At 37.6% G+C, this 17504-nt stretch overlaps 1 protein-coding gene across 1 annotated transcript; it reads left to right on the top strand.

Moving 5' to 3' along the window:
• The first annotated feature begins 7856 nt into the window (after positions 1-7856).
• Positions 7857-8957, top strand: LOC148123549 (trace amine-associated receptor 7e-like). The gene has a single exon (XM_087901766.1). The coding sequence runs from the start codon at positions 7857-7859 to the stop codon at positions 8931-8933; it is 1077 nt and encodes a 358-aa protein (XP_087757892.1). The 3' UTR covers positions 8934-8957.
• The last annotated feature ends 8547 nt before the right edge of the window (positions 8958-17504 follow it).

Genomic DNA, 17504 nt, shown 5'->3' with positions numbered 1-17504 from the left:
GGAAGCAGACAACAGGGAGGGAACTTACGATTTCTGAAGTCTGTCAATGAGTTTATGGGACGTTTATTTTGTGCTGTGGACTGTTTTAGTTACAACAACTTGTTTATTCTTCAGCACAATCTGGTGGAACTAGTAAGACTCCCTTTGTTATTGAGTGTACTTAGGTGAGAAGAGGTCAAGTGTCATGTCTAAAGTCATCACAACCAGATCTGAACATGCACCACCTGCTATAGTAGGAAGCTGCTTTTTATTCCCTTCTCATTAGCCTCAAGAAAATTCAAGGTTAATAAAGCACTATGTAATCTATTTCTGGAGGTATTTTCCATCCCTTTCTGTTTATTTAACATATCCTTTATAGATCGATTTGATCTTTCTATAACTGCCTGACCTGTAGGATTGTCTGGTATACCTGTAATATGCTTTATATTATAAGAAGCAAGAAACTGTTTTATTTTCTTAGACTTATGCTGGACCATTATCTGTCTTGATTTGTGCAGGTTTACCCATGATGGTCATAACTTCTAATAAATGTATGATTACTGAATCAGCCTTTTCTGAGCTCAAAGCAGTTGTCCATTGAAAACCTGAATAAGTGTCAATTGTGTGGTTAAATATTTTAATTTTCCAAAATCTGCAAAGCGGAGCACATCCATCTGCCAGCTTTTATTCCCATGAGTACCCTTTGGGTTATTCCCTGCAGGTAGCAGTGTTTGGTTATAGAAAGAGCAAGTAGGACATCTCTTTATAATATCCTTAGCTTGTTACCATGTAATAGGAAACTCTTTCTTTAAACCTTTGCTATTGACATACTGTTTCTTATGAAACCTGAGACCTTCCACACACTTCCAATCAATAATTGAACAATTTCTGCATTACCTTGTGCTAGAGGACCTGGCAGACCTGTATGGGATCAGATGTGTGTTATGTATATGGGACAGAGCCTATTCCTGATTGTATCTTGAACCTGTATGAATAATGAAGTCAATTATATATTAACTGGTCTAAATTCAGCAGTTTCAATATGCAAGATAACTCTTTCTGCATATTGTGAATCAGTAACCATACTAAGTGGTTCTTTAAAATTCCTTAGTACCATGAGAATAGCATATAATTTTTCTTAAATCTTCTGATTTGTAACTTCTCTTTCCTGATTTATTTGCATTTATATAGATTGTTCAGGCTCCAGTTATTAGTGTGTCCCATACAATGTGGAGAAGGATCCAAGTAGTTGGTCACCAATTTGTAGTAGGAGGACACTTGTTTGTTTCCTGGCTGCCCAGACTCCCAAAGTAATCACACAGAAACTATATTATTTAGATCACTGCTTGACCTATTAGCTCTAGACTCTTATTGGCTAACTTTTACATCTTAATTTAACCCATTTCTATTAATCTGTGTATCGCTACATGGCTGTGGCTTACTGGCAAAGTTCTGGCGTCTGTCTTTGGCAGCAGCTCCATGGCTTCTCCCTGACTCTGCCTCCTCCCCCGCCTACCTCGGTTCTGCCCTGCTCTGCTATAGGCTCAAAGCAGTTTCTTTATTCACCAGTGGTATTCACAGTATACAGAGGGGAATCCCACATCAACTTAGAATTCAGAGAGCAAGTAACGCCGCTCCTAAATGTTCCTCCCATCATGAAGTAGAATGCAGACAAGTTGTTGAAAGTTCAAATTGTGGAGTACATATGTTTCATATAACTATTTCAAGGGAAATAACTTTATCAATAAAATTATAATTAAATATATATTTTAATATATGTACATGTGTTTTATGTATATATGTACATGTATTTGTATATGTACAACTATCTGTGTATTTATATATGTGTGCTACATATATATGTGTGTGCTGCATATATATATGCTATTTTTTTCATCAAATTTGAGACCTCTGCTTTTTAAAAAATTATTAATCTATTTTATATCCTTTCCACAGTTTTCCCTTCTACTCTCTTCCCATTCCCTTTCTCACCTCTACTCTCCTCCATTCCACTCCTCCTCTGTTTCTATTCAGAAAGGGGCAGGCCTCCCATGGGTTTTAACAAAGCATGACCTATCAAATTGAGATAGAAATAAGCTCCTCCCCTTCTTTTAAGGCTGGGGAAGGCAACCAAGAGTGAGGAATAAGTTCCTAAAAAGCCATCCAAAATGTTAAGGAAATCCCCTGCTTCCACTGCTAGGAGTCCTACAAGTAGACTAACTTCACTACGGCCACTCACATGTAGAGGGCCTTTGTTGGTCCCATGCAGGCTCCCTGACTGTCAGTCCAGGCTCTGTGAGCAAAATTTCAGTATGTCTGTCTTTAGAGGCAGCTCCGTGGTGTCAATCTCTCTGCCTTTCTTCTCCCAGCATTCACTACAGTTTTCCCCACCTACCTAAGTTCTGCCCTATCAACAGGTTAAGGCAGTTTCTTTATTCATTAATGGTAATCACAGCACACAGAGGGAAATCCCACATCAAATAAGTACATGAGATATTTCAGAACAAGTGATAGTATACAAAGGAACATTTAAATTATTCTGAAAAAGAACAAGGAACAGAGTTTAACCACCGAATTGCTCCTTACCTCTTGTAACATGAAGTCTGATCAATCAAATGCATCACTAGTTTTATTTTGGTCTGCATTTGGCCTACTAAGAATGTAAATGGATTGATCATTTTGTCTGTCTGCTCTGTTTACTCTCTCTGCACCAATTCAGCATCCTTGGTAAATCTGTAGGTAGGTTCCACAGCCTAATACCTAATTTATGGATTTAAAAGTTTATTCAAAATGTAATTTAAATTAAAACTCCAAAATCATGTGCAGTTTAGTACATTATCTTTCTTGTCACAGAAGAAGCAAGATGTGACTGCTCCGCTGAGTAAGGTACCAAGCCACGTGGCTAACACAGATAAGAATAATGGGCTAATATAGGTTGTAAGGCTTAATAAGAAGCCTGAGATACTGGACAAATCAGTTTATAACTTAAAAAAAAGCGTTCCATCAATGTTTTACTATGAGAAACAAATACAGTTTCTACAATAGAGACGTCTCTTTAAGTCTTAAAATATTTTTATTGGATGTATTCCTTTTATGCGTGAGTGTTTTGTTTTCCAGTATGTCTGTGCACCACTTGCATATCAGGAGAAGGTATTAGATCCCCTGGAACTGGCATTAATGAGAGCTGTAACCACCATGGGGGTGATGGGAACCGAACCTGGGTTCTCTGCAAGAACTGCAAGAACACATTTTTTTTGTAAGTACAATTTATTTATTTTTTTAATTTTTTTTAATTTTTATTTTTCCATTCAATTATACATTTCCTTCCCTCCTCCCAATCCCCTCCCGCTCCCCCACACTCCCTTCTTCCTCTCCCACCCTGCTTGAGAGAGGGCAGGGAACCCCGCCCTGAAGGAAGTCCAAGGCCCTCCCCCCTACATCCAGGCCTAGGGAGCTGTGCATCCATATAGACTAGTGTCCCAAAAAGCCAGAACATGCCGTAAAAACAAGTCCCAGTGCCTTTATCAATTGTCAGCCACAATCAGAGAGTCCAGTTTGATCACATGCTCGTTCAGACTCGATCCAGCTGGATTTGGTGAGCTCAGTGTGCCACTGAGAACAGGCACACTGTCTCAGTGGGTGAACCAATCCCTCATGGTCCTGACTTCCTTGATCATATTCTCCCTCCTTTTGCCTTTCAACTGCACCTTGGGAGCTCAGTCCCGTCGTTACTCTGATGAGGGTCTCTGTCTCTATCTCCATCCGTAGCCAGACGAAGATTCTATGGTGATATTCGAGATAATCATCAGTGTGATAGTGGGGCAAGGATAGTTCAGGCACCCTCTACTCTGCTGTCCAAGGACCTAGCTGGGGACATCCCCGTGGACACTTGGGATCCCCTCTAGAGCCAAGTTTCTTGCCAACCCTAAAATGGATCCCTTAATGTAGGTATCTTCTTTCCTGCTCCTATATCCACCCTTCCTTCATCTCCCCCACTACCCCAAGGTGTTGCCAGTCCTCCCTTCTCCCTTCCCTCTCCCCCTCCCCCACCTCCCAACCTGAACCCCCACCCCTGCCCCCACCCAATTGTTTTTAACCACTGAGTCATCTCTCCAGCCCTTGGAGATTGCCTTTTGTGGGATTCTATTACTCTTTACCTCAAATTTTATGTCTAATGTCATAATATACAGTAATTTTATCATTATTTTCTATAAATACTCATATTTCTACAGTGTTGATAGTAAAAGAAACCCATAATGTAAAATAATATCTGAAGAAAAGAATAAATTGTTTAAGAAATGGCAATAGAGGGTAAGAAGGTTTAAAAGGGCTAAGTAAATTGCTCACATCTTTCAGGGAACTATAATTAATTCATCTAGACTTTCAAATATTAGAAGAAAATGTTGATTGTATTTTCTGGACAAAATGTTTACATTATTCAATATAAACATAGATTGTGGTATACCTGTCACAAAGATGGAAACTGAAAAGATGAATAAATGTTTGAGATTATGAGCAATAAAAATTGCACACCACCCAAGATGTATATTAAAAGATGACACTGTAGCATCTAAAATCCAAACAACTAAAACTAGATAAATCTTTCTAAAATCATGATTTCAGGCAAAAATATCCTCAATAGTTAAATGGACAACTTACAATTAGACAGAGAAGTGAAAATTAGTATCTTTATATTTAACATGTGCAAAAATGTCCACATGTGTGCACATTCATGTGGTAGCTTTTAGGTGACATTGGGAGTCTTCTCCAATTTCTCTCCCCTTGTTCTTTGAGGCAAGGTTTCTCAGTTAAACCCACAGTTTGCCAGTACTACTATCTAGCTAGCCAACTTGCTGTGGGAATCAACTGTCTTTTCATTTAGGGGTTGGTTATAATTAGTATATGGTTGAGGGTTGGGGGAGGAATTTTATAAGCACAGGAATCTTAAAAAAAAAAAAGAGGGATAATTGGATTATGGGATAAATAGATTTGTACTTGTGAGTTATTGCTTTTAGACAAACATATTGGTATCGATTCTTATATATTGATACAAAGTTAAATTATGTTGACTATTTTATGCATGCATGCTTCATGCTTCTACCTCTGTTTAAAACATTTTTATGTATTTGTATATATATATTGTATTGATATATGTATATTTACCATATTGCATTGTACACTTCTACCTCTGATTAAGATACTTATATATTGTTTATGTATTGATATATATATTTACCATATTGTAATGTATACTTGCACATTGTTTATATTTGGAGGTCACATTGTCCTCATTTATTACACAGTTGTTTATTATCTCAGTCTTTAAGTTAGACAGATATTGAAAATTATATAGATCAACAGTCATCTAAGTTTGTCATTTATAATTAGACTAATCAGGTTCTTTAGATATATAGAGATTATATTCAGTATAGATAGCTAATCTTCAACCTCTTCAAAGAGCTGTAGAAAATGGCCTTTAATCTAATTCAGAGTTCTATGGTAGGGAGACACAATCACTCCTGGCAACACTGATCTATGCCCGAGAAAATGTTGAGCACCAAAGACACTCCACCTGGAGCCTTTCTTCTTGGCAGAACTGGCCTTTGGGTAAAGAAATGCTCATACCTCAACTACTGACAGAGTTACAGAATATCCGTAAATGGATAAAACAAGACTGTCATATCCTGCCAAGACAGGGTAAGATAGTTTTGAAGTTTCTTGCCTTTGAAAATGGTATGTCAGTTACATCAGGCCTTAGCCAAAGTTGGTTGCTTCAACGCTGCAAATGTGACTTTGGGTGTTTGTCCAGGTAGCCAGTTGTCTCTGCGATTTGTTATATGTTCTGAAAGTTGTTTGATTGCACTTCCTAATTACTCAGATAACATTATTTCCCTTCTCAGATCTTCGATGGGATTGAAGATTATATAAATGTAGTTACTTTCCTTTCATGACTTGGCCAAGTTATTTGTTATACAAGACTTAAGCTAGTTAGAATAGGATATTTGTATTTATTGTATATAATTTCGTAGGTTTGTACTTATTGTATATAATTGCGTAGTAGGCTTAGAACTCTCTTACTTAAACAAAAGGGGGAGATGCTGTGGGAGTTCCTTCAGCTCCTTCAGCCAATCGCTGCTGAGTTACCAGCCCATTGGGGCGTGGTCTCTCTCCCTTTAAAAAAAGCAGCGGCTGTCCTCCACTCTGTCTTTGTCTTCCGGCTCCGTTTCCGGCCCCTGGACTCCTTTCCTGTTCGCACGGAGGGGCTGTTGTCTGGGACGGTAATCTGTAAGTTTTTTCCCCTTTGAATAAATAACCATTCTATTAATCATAATTCCAAACTGGTGTGGGATTGTCTGTGACTTACGCCTTCATGTGTGCACATTCATGTGGTAGCTTTTAGGTGACATTGGGAGTCTTCTCCAATTTCTCTCCCCTTGTTCTTTGAGGCAAGGTTTCTCAGTTAAACCCACAGTTTGCCAGTACTACTATCTAGCTAGCCAACTTGCTGTGGGAATCAACTGTCTTTTTTTTTTTCTTTCTGAGCACCAGAATAACAGATGGGGTAGTCGTGCTCACCAGGCATTTATTAGGGTTCTGAAGATCCAAACTCCCATCCCAACATGTGTACTGCTGGCACTTTGTTTACTGGTCAGCTCCCTGTCCTGAATGTATAGTTTTATTTAGAATAAATCCATGAATGTAATTGGAAGTGTATTACCCTTTTGTTGTTAGAGGAGGCAAATAAGAAAAAAACATTTCGTATATTAATATTATTATCACCACTATTATAAAAAATATGATTACACATTGACTACCATTAAACTACAGAGAAGGTTCATATGTATTGACGAAAGAAAAATATTTAAAAAAATCTTTAGATAGATTTTAATATGAAGTAGTTAAAGTATGATTTACAACTCAATATCTGAGAAACAGTACTAACACTGTCCAGGTTTTCAGCAGAAAAATCTTTTCAGAGCTGAGGCAGATTCTGTGACAGTGTTTTGTGGGGAGAAACATTTCCAAAGTAAAATAGAATCATACAATAGGATACCACACTCCAAAGATTCCTTCCGCATTTGAGTTTTACAGTATCTTTCTAATGATTTCATTAAATCAAAGAACACAGAGAAGAAACTGCTGTTTGTGACACTGGCCTCCTTGTTTCATTCCATGAGCAAATACTTGGAGTCCATATCCCAACTGTACCAAATAAAAAGCTTAAAGTTGAATCTGAAGAAAAGGAATTTCTCTCATGGCTGTATCTTGTTTCTTTAACATGGACCAATGCTTGAAGGAAGAAAGAGTTTTAACACAAGAATTTTATTCACTTTCAATATAAAAGTCATTGATAAAATTTCTCATGAAGGGGAAATTCATTTTTAATAAACACATTTTCAAATTCTGGGTAAAGTTCTATTGGTACAGGAATTACAATCAGATATATTGAACAGAAAGGTCATCTGTCACCAATAAGTTAGAAGGAGGACTTGGTTGTAGCATAAACAACTTTCCTACTGACAAGCTCTCACTTACTTCACCTTGCACCATGGGCATTCAATCCTAGGGACACCCTGTATTTGGCATCATTAGGCTGCTTCCCTGAGGTTAAAAGTTCTTGGGGTATTACCATAGGTGAGTTAAATAGAATGAGAATGCTAATAAAAGGTGGAATTTAAATGTGTGTCACAGAATAGATTGCTGCTTTTGAGATGTGAAGAGATAGAGTAGGGAAAAATTAAAAAAGACATAAAGAGCATTCATGTAATAAGGGAGTTCAACTGTGAATTAGGAAGGAGATAGTTTAGGAAATGAAAACCCATTAGCAATTACATATTCTATATTTTTTTTTCCTGAGGATTTTTGGAATGACATAAATGGCTACAGATGATGAAAGTTTTCTGCGGGATCAAGACAGCATCCTGAGCAGAGATCTATTCTCTGCCCCATCTGCCCTGCTGTGCTATGAGAACCTGAATGGATCCTGTGTCAGGAGCCCATACTCCCCAGGCCCTCGCCTCATCCTCTATGCAGTCTTTGGCTTTGGAGCTCTGCTGGCTGTGTGTGGAAACCTGCTGGTGATGATGTCAATTCTCCATTTCAGGCAGCTGCACTCCCCTGCCAACTTTCTGGTGGCTTCCCTGGCCTGTGCTGACTTCTTGGTGGGACTGACCGTGATGCCCTTCAGCACAGTGAGGTCTGTGGAGAGCTGCTGGTACTTTGGGGACACTTACTGTAAATTACATTCTTGCTTTGATGTGTCATTTTGTAGTGTGTCTATCTTCCACTTGTGCTTCATCTCTGTGGATAGATATATTGCTGTCAGTGACCCCCTCACCTACCCCACCAGGTTCTCTGTATCTGCTTCTGGCAAGTGCATCGCCTTCTCCTGGCTCCTGCCCATCATCTATAGCTTTTCTCTCCTGTACACAGGGGCAAATGAAGCTGGGCTGGAGGATCTAGTGACTGCCCTCACCTATGTGGGAGGCTGTCAAGTCGCAGTGAATCAGAGCTGGGTCTTCATCAATTTCCTGATATTTTTTATCCCCACACTCGTAATGATAAGTGTCTACTCTAAGATCTTCCTCATTGCTAAACAGCAGACTCAGAAGATTGAGAGAATGAGCGACCAGACTGCCAAGGCATCAAACAGCTACAAAGACAGAGTGGCCAGGAGGGAGAGGAAAGCAGCCAAAACCCTGGGGATCGCAGTGGCAGCCTTTCTCCTGTCTTGGCTGCCATACTTCATTGACTCCATCATTGATGCCTTCCTAGGGTTCATCACTCCCACGTATGTGTATGAAATCCTAGTGTGGATCGCTTACTACAACTCAGCCATGAACCCTTTGATTTATGCTTTCTTTTATCCTTGGTTTCGAAAAGCCATCAAACTGATTGTCACTGGCAGAATCTTGAGAGAGAACTCCTCTGCCACTAATTTGTTTCTTGAGTAGATTCTTGGGTTAGTTGGGGATTGACAAGAGATTAACAGAAGAATATCACCAGGATACTAAGTGTCACTTGTGATCCTTTAGAGTCATGAATTTTGTTTCAGCTCTGATCAAAATACTTAAATTCAGTTTTTATGTTCTTCTGTAAATGTAAAATTATTTTCTAGCTGTAACCTGAATTAAATTAAATGAGCCTGGATTTTGTGCTTTTTTTTTATTGTTATTTGGTATCCTGTAGCCCTTTCCCTGCTTTTCCAATTTTCTTATTCTTGACTTTTGTTAAATCTTTTAAGCCTCAGTTTTGAATATACAGACTTTTAATCCCTTAGTAATTAGTTTTTTGAATACAATATGAATGAATCAAAAAGACCCTTACCAGCTGACTGTTCTTCAGAGAAGTGGTGTGGTGTGTATGGTTCTCTATTTACTGTGGCCCAGATTTGTATATTTAAAATGTGATTTTTAAGGCCAAGAAAAGTAAACCAAGAAGTGAATACATTAACTAACACCTACTCCATTGTTTACAGAGGGAAAGAGCAGTGTCACAGAGTATAACCTCTGTCCAGTGGCCTACTTTCTAGGGAAAAAAACCCAAAAAGGAATTGCCACAGACATAAGCCTTACAAGTTGTTATTGGTTTAAATTAAGGATTTAAATGTGGTTATTCTTTATTCAATGAGATACATAAATCACCTGATACATCACTATTTTGTAAAGTTGATATGGAATTATAGAAGTTTTCTAAAATATACACAGCCAAATTAATAATGTATTCTGAAAAAGAAAACACTAATGTCCACCCATCCAGAATGTCTGAATTTGTCTTAAAAATAATCCTGGATGGAATCAACTTAGTGTTATACAGATGACTCTCTTAAATCATAAATCCGAAAGCAGTGTACAGTAGTGGAATAAACAAACTCCATGCTGTATTGAGACAAGAAGGGTCTAAACCGTGTGGCTGGCAGCACAGCTCCGCAGCTAAGAGCACTGGCTGCTCTTTCAGAGGACACTCCATGGTCACTCACAGGCCTTGCTAACTCTATCCCATCTGTAAGTATTGGACTTGGTGGGCATCGCAAGTACATGGTACACAGACATAGATGCAAGCGAAACACATATACATAGAAAAATAAAGGAAAAAATCTGAGCCTTTTCTATTTAGCAAAGTTATGGATATACATTGTGTTGTTCTTGTTTAGTATTTTTTCTAATTCTTGTTGATGTATACCATGAATTTTATTATTAATGATTGCCTTTTTTTATTATCGGATCTATTTTAAATCGGTAAACATTTCCCTTAGAAATGATACTGTATCCGATTTTTCTTACAGACAGTTTCTCTGTAGTTCAGAGTAATCTATATTGTTTTAAAACTCCAGGAAATCCTTATATCTCAGTTTTCAGGGGTGCCATCCCTAGGCTGGTGGTACTCAGTTATATACAAAAGCAGGCAGAGCAAGGCAGTTAGCGCCAAAGTTTCTGCAACAGCTCCTGCCTCTGGGAGGTTCCTGGACTGTTTAATTTCCTGCCCCAAATTCCTTCAGTGATGGGCTCTTACCCAGAAGTGTAAGCTCAAGTTAATGATTTCCTCCCTCACTTGCCTTGGTCATGTTGTTTCATCGCATAACAGTAATCCTAACTAAGACACTTTTCAAATTACACAAGTAATTTTCTCAAGCCCCTTCCTAGAGCAATATACTTTTCTGACTACTTTCATAAGCATTTGGAGACTCATTATAAATCTGAACATGTTAGTACATGATTAATAGCTAAGAATCTCTGTGCTTGTGGTGATTTATTGCATGTGCCCTTATTTCAGGGTCTGTTTATTGAAGGGACCCAGTAGTAAACACACCAACTCTGGAAATATTACATAGTTTATGAATTTAAAAATTTATTCAAAATATAATTTAAATTATAACTTCAAAATCATGTTCAATTTAGCACATTATCTTTCCTGCCCATTCCACCCACTTTTAGACCATTGAGTGATAGCTCTTATTTTTCGGTTTCTCCAGTCCCTCTTTAGAAACCCATTCATTGTCCAGAATCAAGAAAGATTAAAAAAAAAGTAGAATAGTGATACCAGGAAAATAAATACCCTGTGTGTAGTAGTCCTGTAACTTTAATGGCAAGCCACCAAGTGGTCATCAAACAAATGTAAGCTCTGATTCCCTTGGCAGAATCCTTCCCTACCAGGATGTGTGCTGAGATTTTCCACTGGATCTCTCCCAGTTTCTGCTGCAGTCTGTGCATGACAGGAAGCCTTATAGGATTTTCATAATGTCTTGTTTTTTAAGGACTATGACTTTGAAGAAGGCACAGATAAGATGGTTCAAGCTTTAGTCCCCAATCAAGTCTTTTTATTTATTGATATTCCTAAACTTGCCCATGTTTATTTGGAGAAAAGAAGGTGAACTTGGGAAGGTAATTTGAGTGATTGGAAGAAACCTATGCTAACTCTCTCTGCCATAAAACAAGGAAGTGTGAGTTCTCCATGATAGAGAGCACTCATAAAAGGTGAAGAGCCTAGACAGAGCTTGCCTGGATTTCATACAGGAGCTGAATTGGTAGAAAGGGGCCAGTTTGACGCAAGCCCTTTGTAATTGTGGATTGTTATGCTTCCCACAGAATACTTATGATTAGGCCATCATGATCAGAGGCTTGATGCACAGAAATGTAGCCCACCTAGTGATCTCTTAACAGAGCAGATGAAATTAGTTACAGAATTATTTCATCCGTTTTAGTCTACCCTTTGCTTCTCCTTTGGGGATGGAAACAGAAATGGCTGTAGTATACTGAACATGAAGAAAGACATTTATCTTCCTCAAACCAAACATTATTCACTATCGCTTGTCCTCCGCTGGAAGAAAGGGGGACAATGCTCAGATATGGACTGAGTGTGTGGAACTAAAGTTGGAAGAAATTCACATTTTCAGTGCTCATGGAGAATGACAATTGAGGATTTATCAAAAGAGGAAAAAGCAAGATTGGTTGCAGACCATTTTCATTCTATGGTTAAACAAGCATAATTTCATACAATTTCACACTCATATTTAAGCATTCCTTAGGCAATTAACAGTATCTATAAAAAATGTTTGTGAAATACACATAGATTATGTGGTGAATCAAACTGAACTGGTACAATTATTCATCAGCTCAAAGAATTACCTAGATCCATTAGTAGACAATTTGTTGCCTGTGTTCAGTGCTCACTGCTGTTTATATACAGGCTTTTATTTTGATCTTTCTTATGTCTGCTTGTTGCTATCTGAGTCCCAACCTGTGGGGTCTCAATCTCTCTGGAGGGATGAACTATCCTTTCAGTGGGATCAAATAGCAGAGGTCCTGCATATCAAATATTTTCATTATTATTCACAACAGTCTCAAAATTGCAGTCATGAAGTAGCAAGGAAATATTTTTATGGTTAGGGGCAGGTCTCCACAATGTGGAGAACTGAATTAAAGGATTACAGCATTAGGAAGATTGGGAACCACTGCATTAGAGTCTAACGCATAAAGATGGGGCATGAAATCATGATCTCTTTTTTCTTTCACTAAATGTCTTCTTAATTTTGGCTGTGCTATGACTATAGACCATCATTACAAAATCCTTCTCTAATAAAGAATGTTTCACACTCTTTATCACGTGGATAATTACAAGTTAGTGGGTTTTTAGTAAAGTGTTCAGGAACCAACAGCTTGTAAACTAATGCTAATGCAGAAGTGAGAAGGAAAACTTATATTCACCAAATAACCAAAGTTGGCATGAAAATCATGCTCCCAGTATTAGAATCTTTAACCCCATGGCAACAAAACTACTGTCTAATCTTGATCTGACTTTTAGCAGACCCATTTAGTGAAAACAATTTTGCAAACAACAGCGGTATTTGCATTTGTATAGGAATGTTACAGGCATTGGGAATATCTCCTAATTATATCTTACCTCAGCACTAAGTTTTCATTTAGTTTAAAGGTAAAAGTCAGATTAGCTTGGGTGCCTTTATTGAGTTTGGATTGTCTAGTATAAGTGTAGAAGAGTTACAGTATAAAAACATTGAAATGACATCTTGCTTTGCCTGTACCTGACCCTGTTTTCCCTTCACTGTTGGGCAGTGGCTTTCCCCTTTCTAGTACTTACTGCTTCTCTAGTCTCTACCATGTGATGAAGCTACATCATTCTTTAAAGTGTATGCAAGTGAATCAAAGTCAGTATGCAGTGTATCTATCTTCATATTCCTGGTGATGGCTGCATTATTCACAAGTTAGTCTAGAATCAGCCTGCTTGCATAATAATGGAAGAAAGAATTAAGGAAATGTTGTATACATATCAAGTGGGATATTATTCAGTCAGAGAAAATAAAATTGATTATGATTCCATCTCTTGTCAGATGGAGAAAGGAGTATTAGAGTTCAAAGTCATCCTCAGTATTTAAGAGTGTTTTAGGGTAAATTATGCAGTATGACGTTTTGAATCAAGAACTACAACTACTTAGAATTTACATTAGTTACAAGGACGTACAGCTCTTGTGGAAGACCCAAGTCGAGTTTCCAGCACCCACACTAGGCAACTTCCAACTGTGTGTAACACAAGATTCAGTGGATCTTGCTTCCTTTGGTACCTACAGGCACATGAACAAACCCATTTACAGACACATATGTAAAGGTCAGATACGGCAATATGTGCTTGTCGCCCAACATTGTAGGACAAAAACAGGCAGATCTAGGGGATTCACTGGCCAGCCTGTCTAGTTCAGTAGGGATTGGAGAGTTCCACATTTAGTCATAGACTTTATCTCAAAACTAAGAGGAAGCCCACCATCTACCTGTAACCCTCCACGCAACACACATCAACACTGACAGAGACTCCAATTATGATATATGACCATTCTTTTTGGTAGGATCTCATTATGTAGCCCTGGTTGGCCAGGAACTTACTCAGTAGACCAGGTCTGTCTCAAACATGTAGAGATTCACTTGCCTTTGCCTCCTAATTGATGGGATTTAAGGTGTGTGTCACCATGCTTGACTGTATTGAGTTATTCATTACTGTGTATGTGTGTTTGGTTTTAACATTTTATATTGTAATTAAGAGTGAGAATTTGTCTCATTTTTCTTTTTCTACTGTCTCTGCCATTTTTATTTTATGTTAAACACCAAATATTAAGAAGTGACTTTTGATCACAATTCCAGAGAACCTAGACAACAATGAGGACCCTAAGAGAGACATACATGGACTAATCTACATGGGAAGTAGAAAAAGACAAGATCTCCTGAGTAATTTTGGGAGCATGGGGACCAAGAGAGAGGGTTAAAGGGGAGAGAAGAGGCAGGGAGGGGAGCAGAGAAAAAAGTAGAGCTCAATAAAATGAATAAAAAAATACCAGTGAGAAAAACAAAAAAAAATGACTTATGTAGTTTCTTCTCATTTTTTTTTCTTTTTTTTTTAAAGATTTTGTTTATTATGTATACAACATTCTGCCTTCACATATGCCTGCACACCAGAAGAGGGCGCCAATCTCATTACAGATGGTTGTGAGCCACCATGTGGTTGCTGGAAATTGAACTCAGATCCTCTGGAATAACAGTCAGTGCTCTTAACCTCTGAGCCATCTCTCCAGCCCCTCTTCTCATTTTTCATATCGCACCCTTTGGGGATTCCTATTGTCATTGTTTCTGACATGCAAATTGAATTTGTTTTCTAGGAATTTTGACTCACTCATCAGTCAGCATAAGGGATAGAAGTTGTGAAAACTGAGTAACATATGTTAAAATCTCATGAAATTTCAGGGCTTTGAAAATGAGGACAGGACTAGTCAAAAAGACCAGCTACTGAAAGTGATTGACTCAATTACACAGTCAGAAACCACTTTGGGCAGGAGAAGACTTTTTGCATGCTTTTTGAAGCCTACTTGCTGCTGAATTTAAAATATATTTCTCAGATTATACTGAGAAGTAAGAATAATGATCATAACGATGACATTTATGGAACACACAAATTTAAGGAGAATTTACACCTGTTTTATAGGTTGAAAGATTAAAGCTGAAATTGAGATGTGATAGGGAATGTCAAAAGTGTTTGATAATGACACCTTATATTTACAAATTAATGATGTTTTTCTCACCCCTCAGCAAATAAAATCTGTCTTCTTATGTGACTGATCAAAGTTCAGAACTTGTACCCATATAAACAACAATGCCAAGAGCCCATAGCCCTCTGCTACAAGAACCTGATGGAGTCTTCTGTGTAAACCTATTCACCTGGGTCCTTGGTCATCCTCTACATAGTCTTTGATTTTGGAATTGTGTTGACTGTGTTTGGGAATTTCCTGAAGTTTATGTTCACCCTCTATTTACAGCAACTGGATTTCATCATTGTATTTCTGGCTCATTCTGACTCTGTATGAGATCTTCTTCAGCAGGTCACATCCAAGAGTTGCTAGTACATTGGGAGAAACTTCTCTACTTTTTTGACCTGCTATGATATGGCATATTGATACTCTTTTCTCTTCCACCTTTGCTTCATCTCCATCAACAGGTACATCACTATCACTGAGTTGAAAAATTGAAAAATTTTCAATTGAAAAAAATTGAAAAAAGAATAAATTATTTAGAAAATGGTAATGGATTTTAGGACTGTTTAAAAATGATAAGTAAGTTACTCATATCCTTCAGGAAATTATAATTAATTCATTTGGATTCTGAAGTATTAGAAGAAAAAGTTGGTTTTAATTACTTGGACAAAGTATTAATACTATGAAATATAAACATAGATTGTGACATGTTTGTCACAAAGATTGAAACTAAGAAGTTGAATAAATGTTTGAAATTATGACCAATATATTGAAACCCACCCCAGGAATGTATATTAAAAGATGGTACTGTGCCATCAAATATCCAAACAATTAAAACTAAATAAATGTTCCTACAATCATAAAGTGTAGGCAAAAATATCTCCAATAATAAAAAGAACAGCTTGCAATTAAACAGAGAACTAAAAAAATATTATATTTAGCATTTGTAAGAATGTCCACATGTCTGCACGTGTATGTGGAAGCCTGTAGGTGACATTGGGAGTTGCTCTCCCCTTATTCTTTGAGCCAAGGTCTCTCTTTTGAACCCAGAGCTTGACAATTCTACTACTCTAGCTAGCCAACTTGCTATGTCTTTTTTCTTCGAGCACCAGAATTACAGGTGGGCAGCCATGCTCAACAGACATTTATTAGGGTTCTGAGGATCCAAACTCCTATCTGCACATGGGTACTGATGGCAGCTACTGTCTGTGTACTGGGAAGCTCCCTGTCCTGAAAGTGTGGCTTTATTTGAATAGAACCATAAATATAATTCAAAGTGTTTTACCCTTTTGTTGTTACAGTAGGCAAATAAGAAAAAATATATTTAGTATACTATTATTATGTTACTATTTTGTTATTGTTATAAAAAATACAATTCTATGTTGACTATCATTAAGCTACAGAAAACGTTCATATTCACATGCATTGATGAAAGCAAAACATTGCTTGGGAATCTTTAGATAGATTTTAATGTGAAGTATTTAAAGTAGAATTACTTTAATACCAACCCTCCCCCCAAACAAAACAAAAACAGTACTAACAATGTCCGTATTTATAAGAGAATAAGTTTTTCAGAGCTGAGGCAGATTCCGTAAAAGTGTTCTGTGAGGAGAACCATTTCAAAAGTTAAATAGAATCAAGGACTATTACCCAACACTCTGAAGATTCCTTCCACACTTGTATTTTACAATATCTTTCTAATGATTCTGATAAATCAAAGAACACAGAGAATACACTCCTGTTTGGGATACTTGCCTCCTTGCTTCATCCCACAAGGAAATACTTGCAGTCCATATTCCAACTTTACCAAATAAAAAAATATTAAAGCTAAACTAGGAGAAAGGGAATTGTTCTCACGACTGCATCTTGTTTCTTTAACACAGACCAATGCCTGAAGGAAGAAAGATTTTTAAGGCAAAATTTTATTCACTAGTAATATAAGAGTTATTGATAAACTTTCTCATGAAGGGAAAAGGTTATTTTTACTGAATGGATGAAGTTTGAAATTCTGTGTGATGTTCTCTTAGGGCGGGAATCACATACAAGTGCTTTGAACAGAAAAGTTAGCTATCCCCAAGTTAGAAGGGGGACTTGGTTGTGGCACAAACAACATACCATAGTGATAAGCTCTCACTTACCTCACCCTACACCAGGGGGATTCAGTCTAGGGACACACTGTTATGGGCATCATTAGGCCTCATCCTGAGGGTTAACCGTGCGCGGGGCATAGTGTAGGTGAGTTAAATATGAGTTGAATGTTAATGAAAGATGAGATTTAAACTGGCATCCCAGACCAAACCTCTGCTTTTGAGATGTGAAGAAATAGATAGAGCAGGGAAAAAAAATTAAAACACACTTAAAAAGCATTCCTGTAATAAGAAAGTTTGACTATGAATTAGGAAGCAAATAATGTTAGGAAATGAAAACACATTAGCACATATACAATCTGTGGTTTTTGGCTTTGTTTTTTTCCCTGAGGACTTTTGGAATAGCACAC

The sequence above is a fragment of the Myodes glareolus genome, chromosome 1 (genome assembly GCF_982192425.1).
Source record: "Myodes glareolus chromosome 1, mMyoGla1.1, whole genome shotgun sequence".
NCBI lineage: Eukaryota > Metazoa > Chordata > Mammalia > Rodentia > Cricetidae > Myodes > Myodes glareolus.
This window is presented reverse-complemented; position numbering and strand designations above follow the sequence as displayed.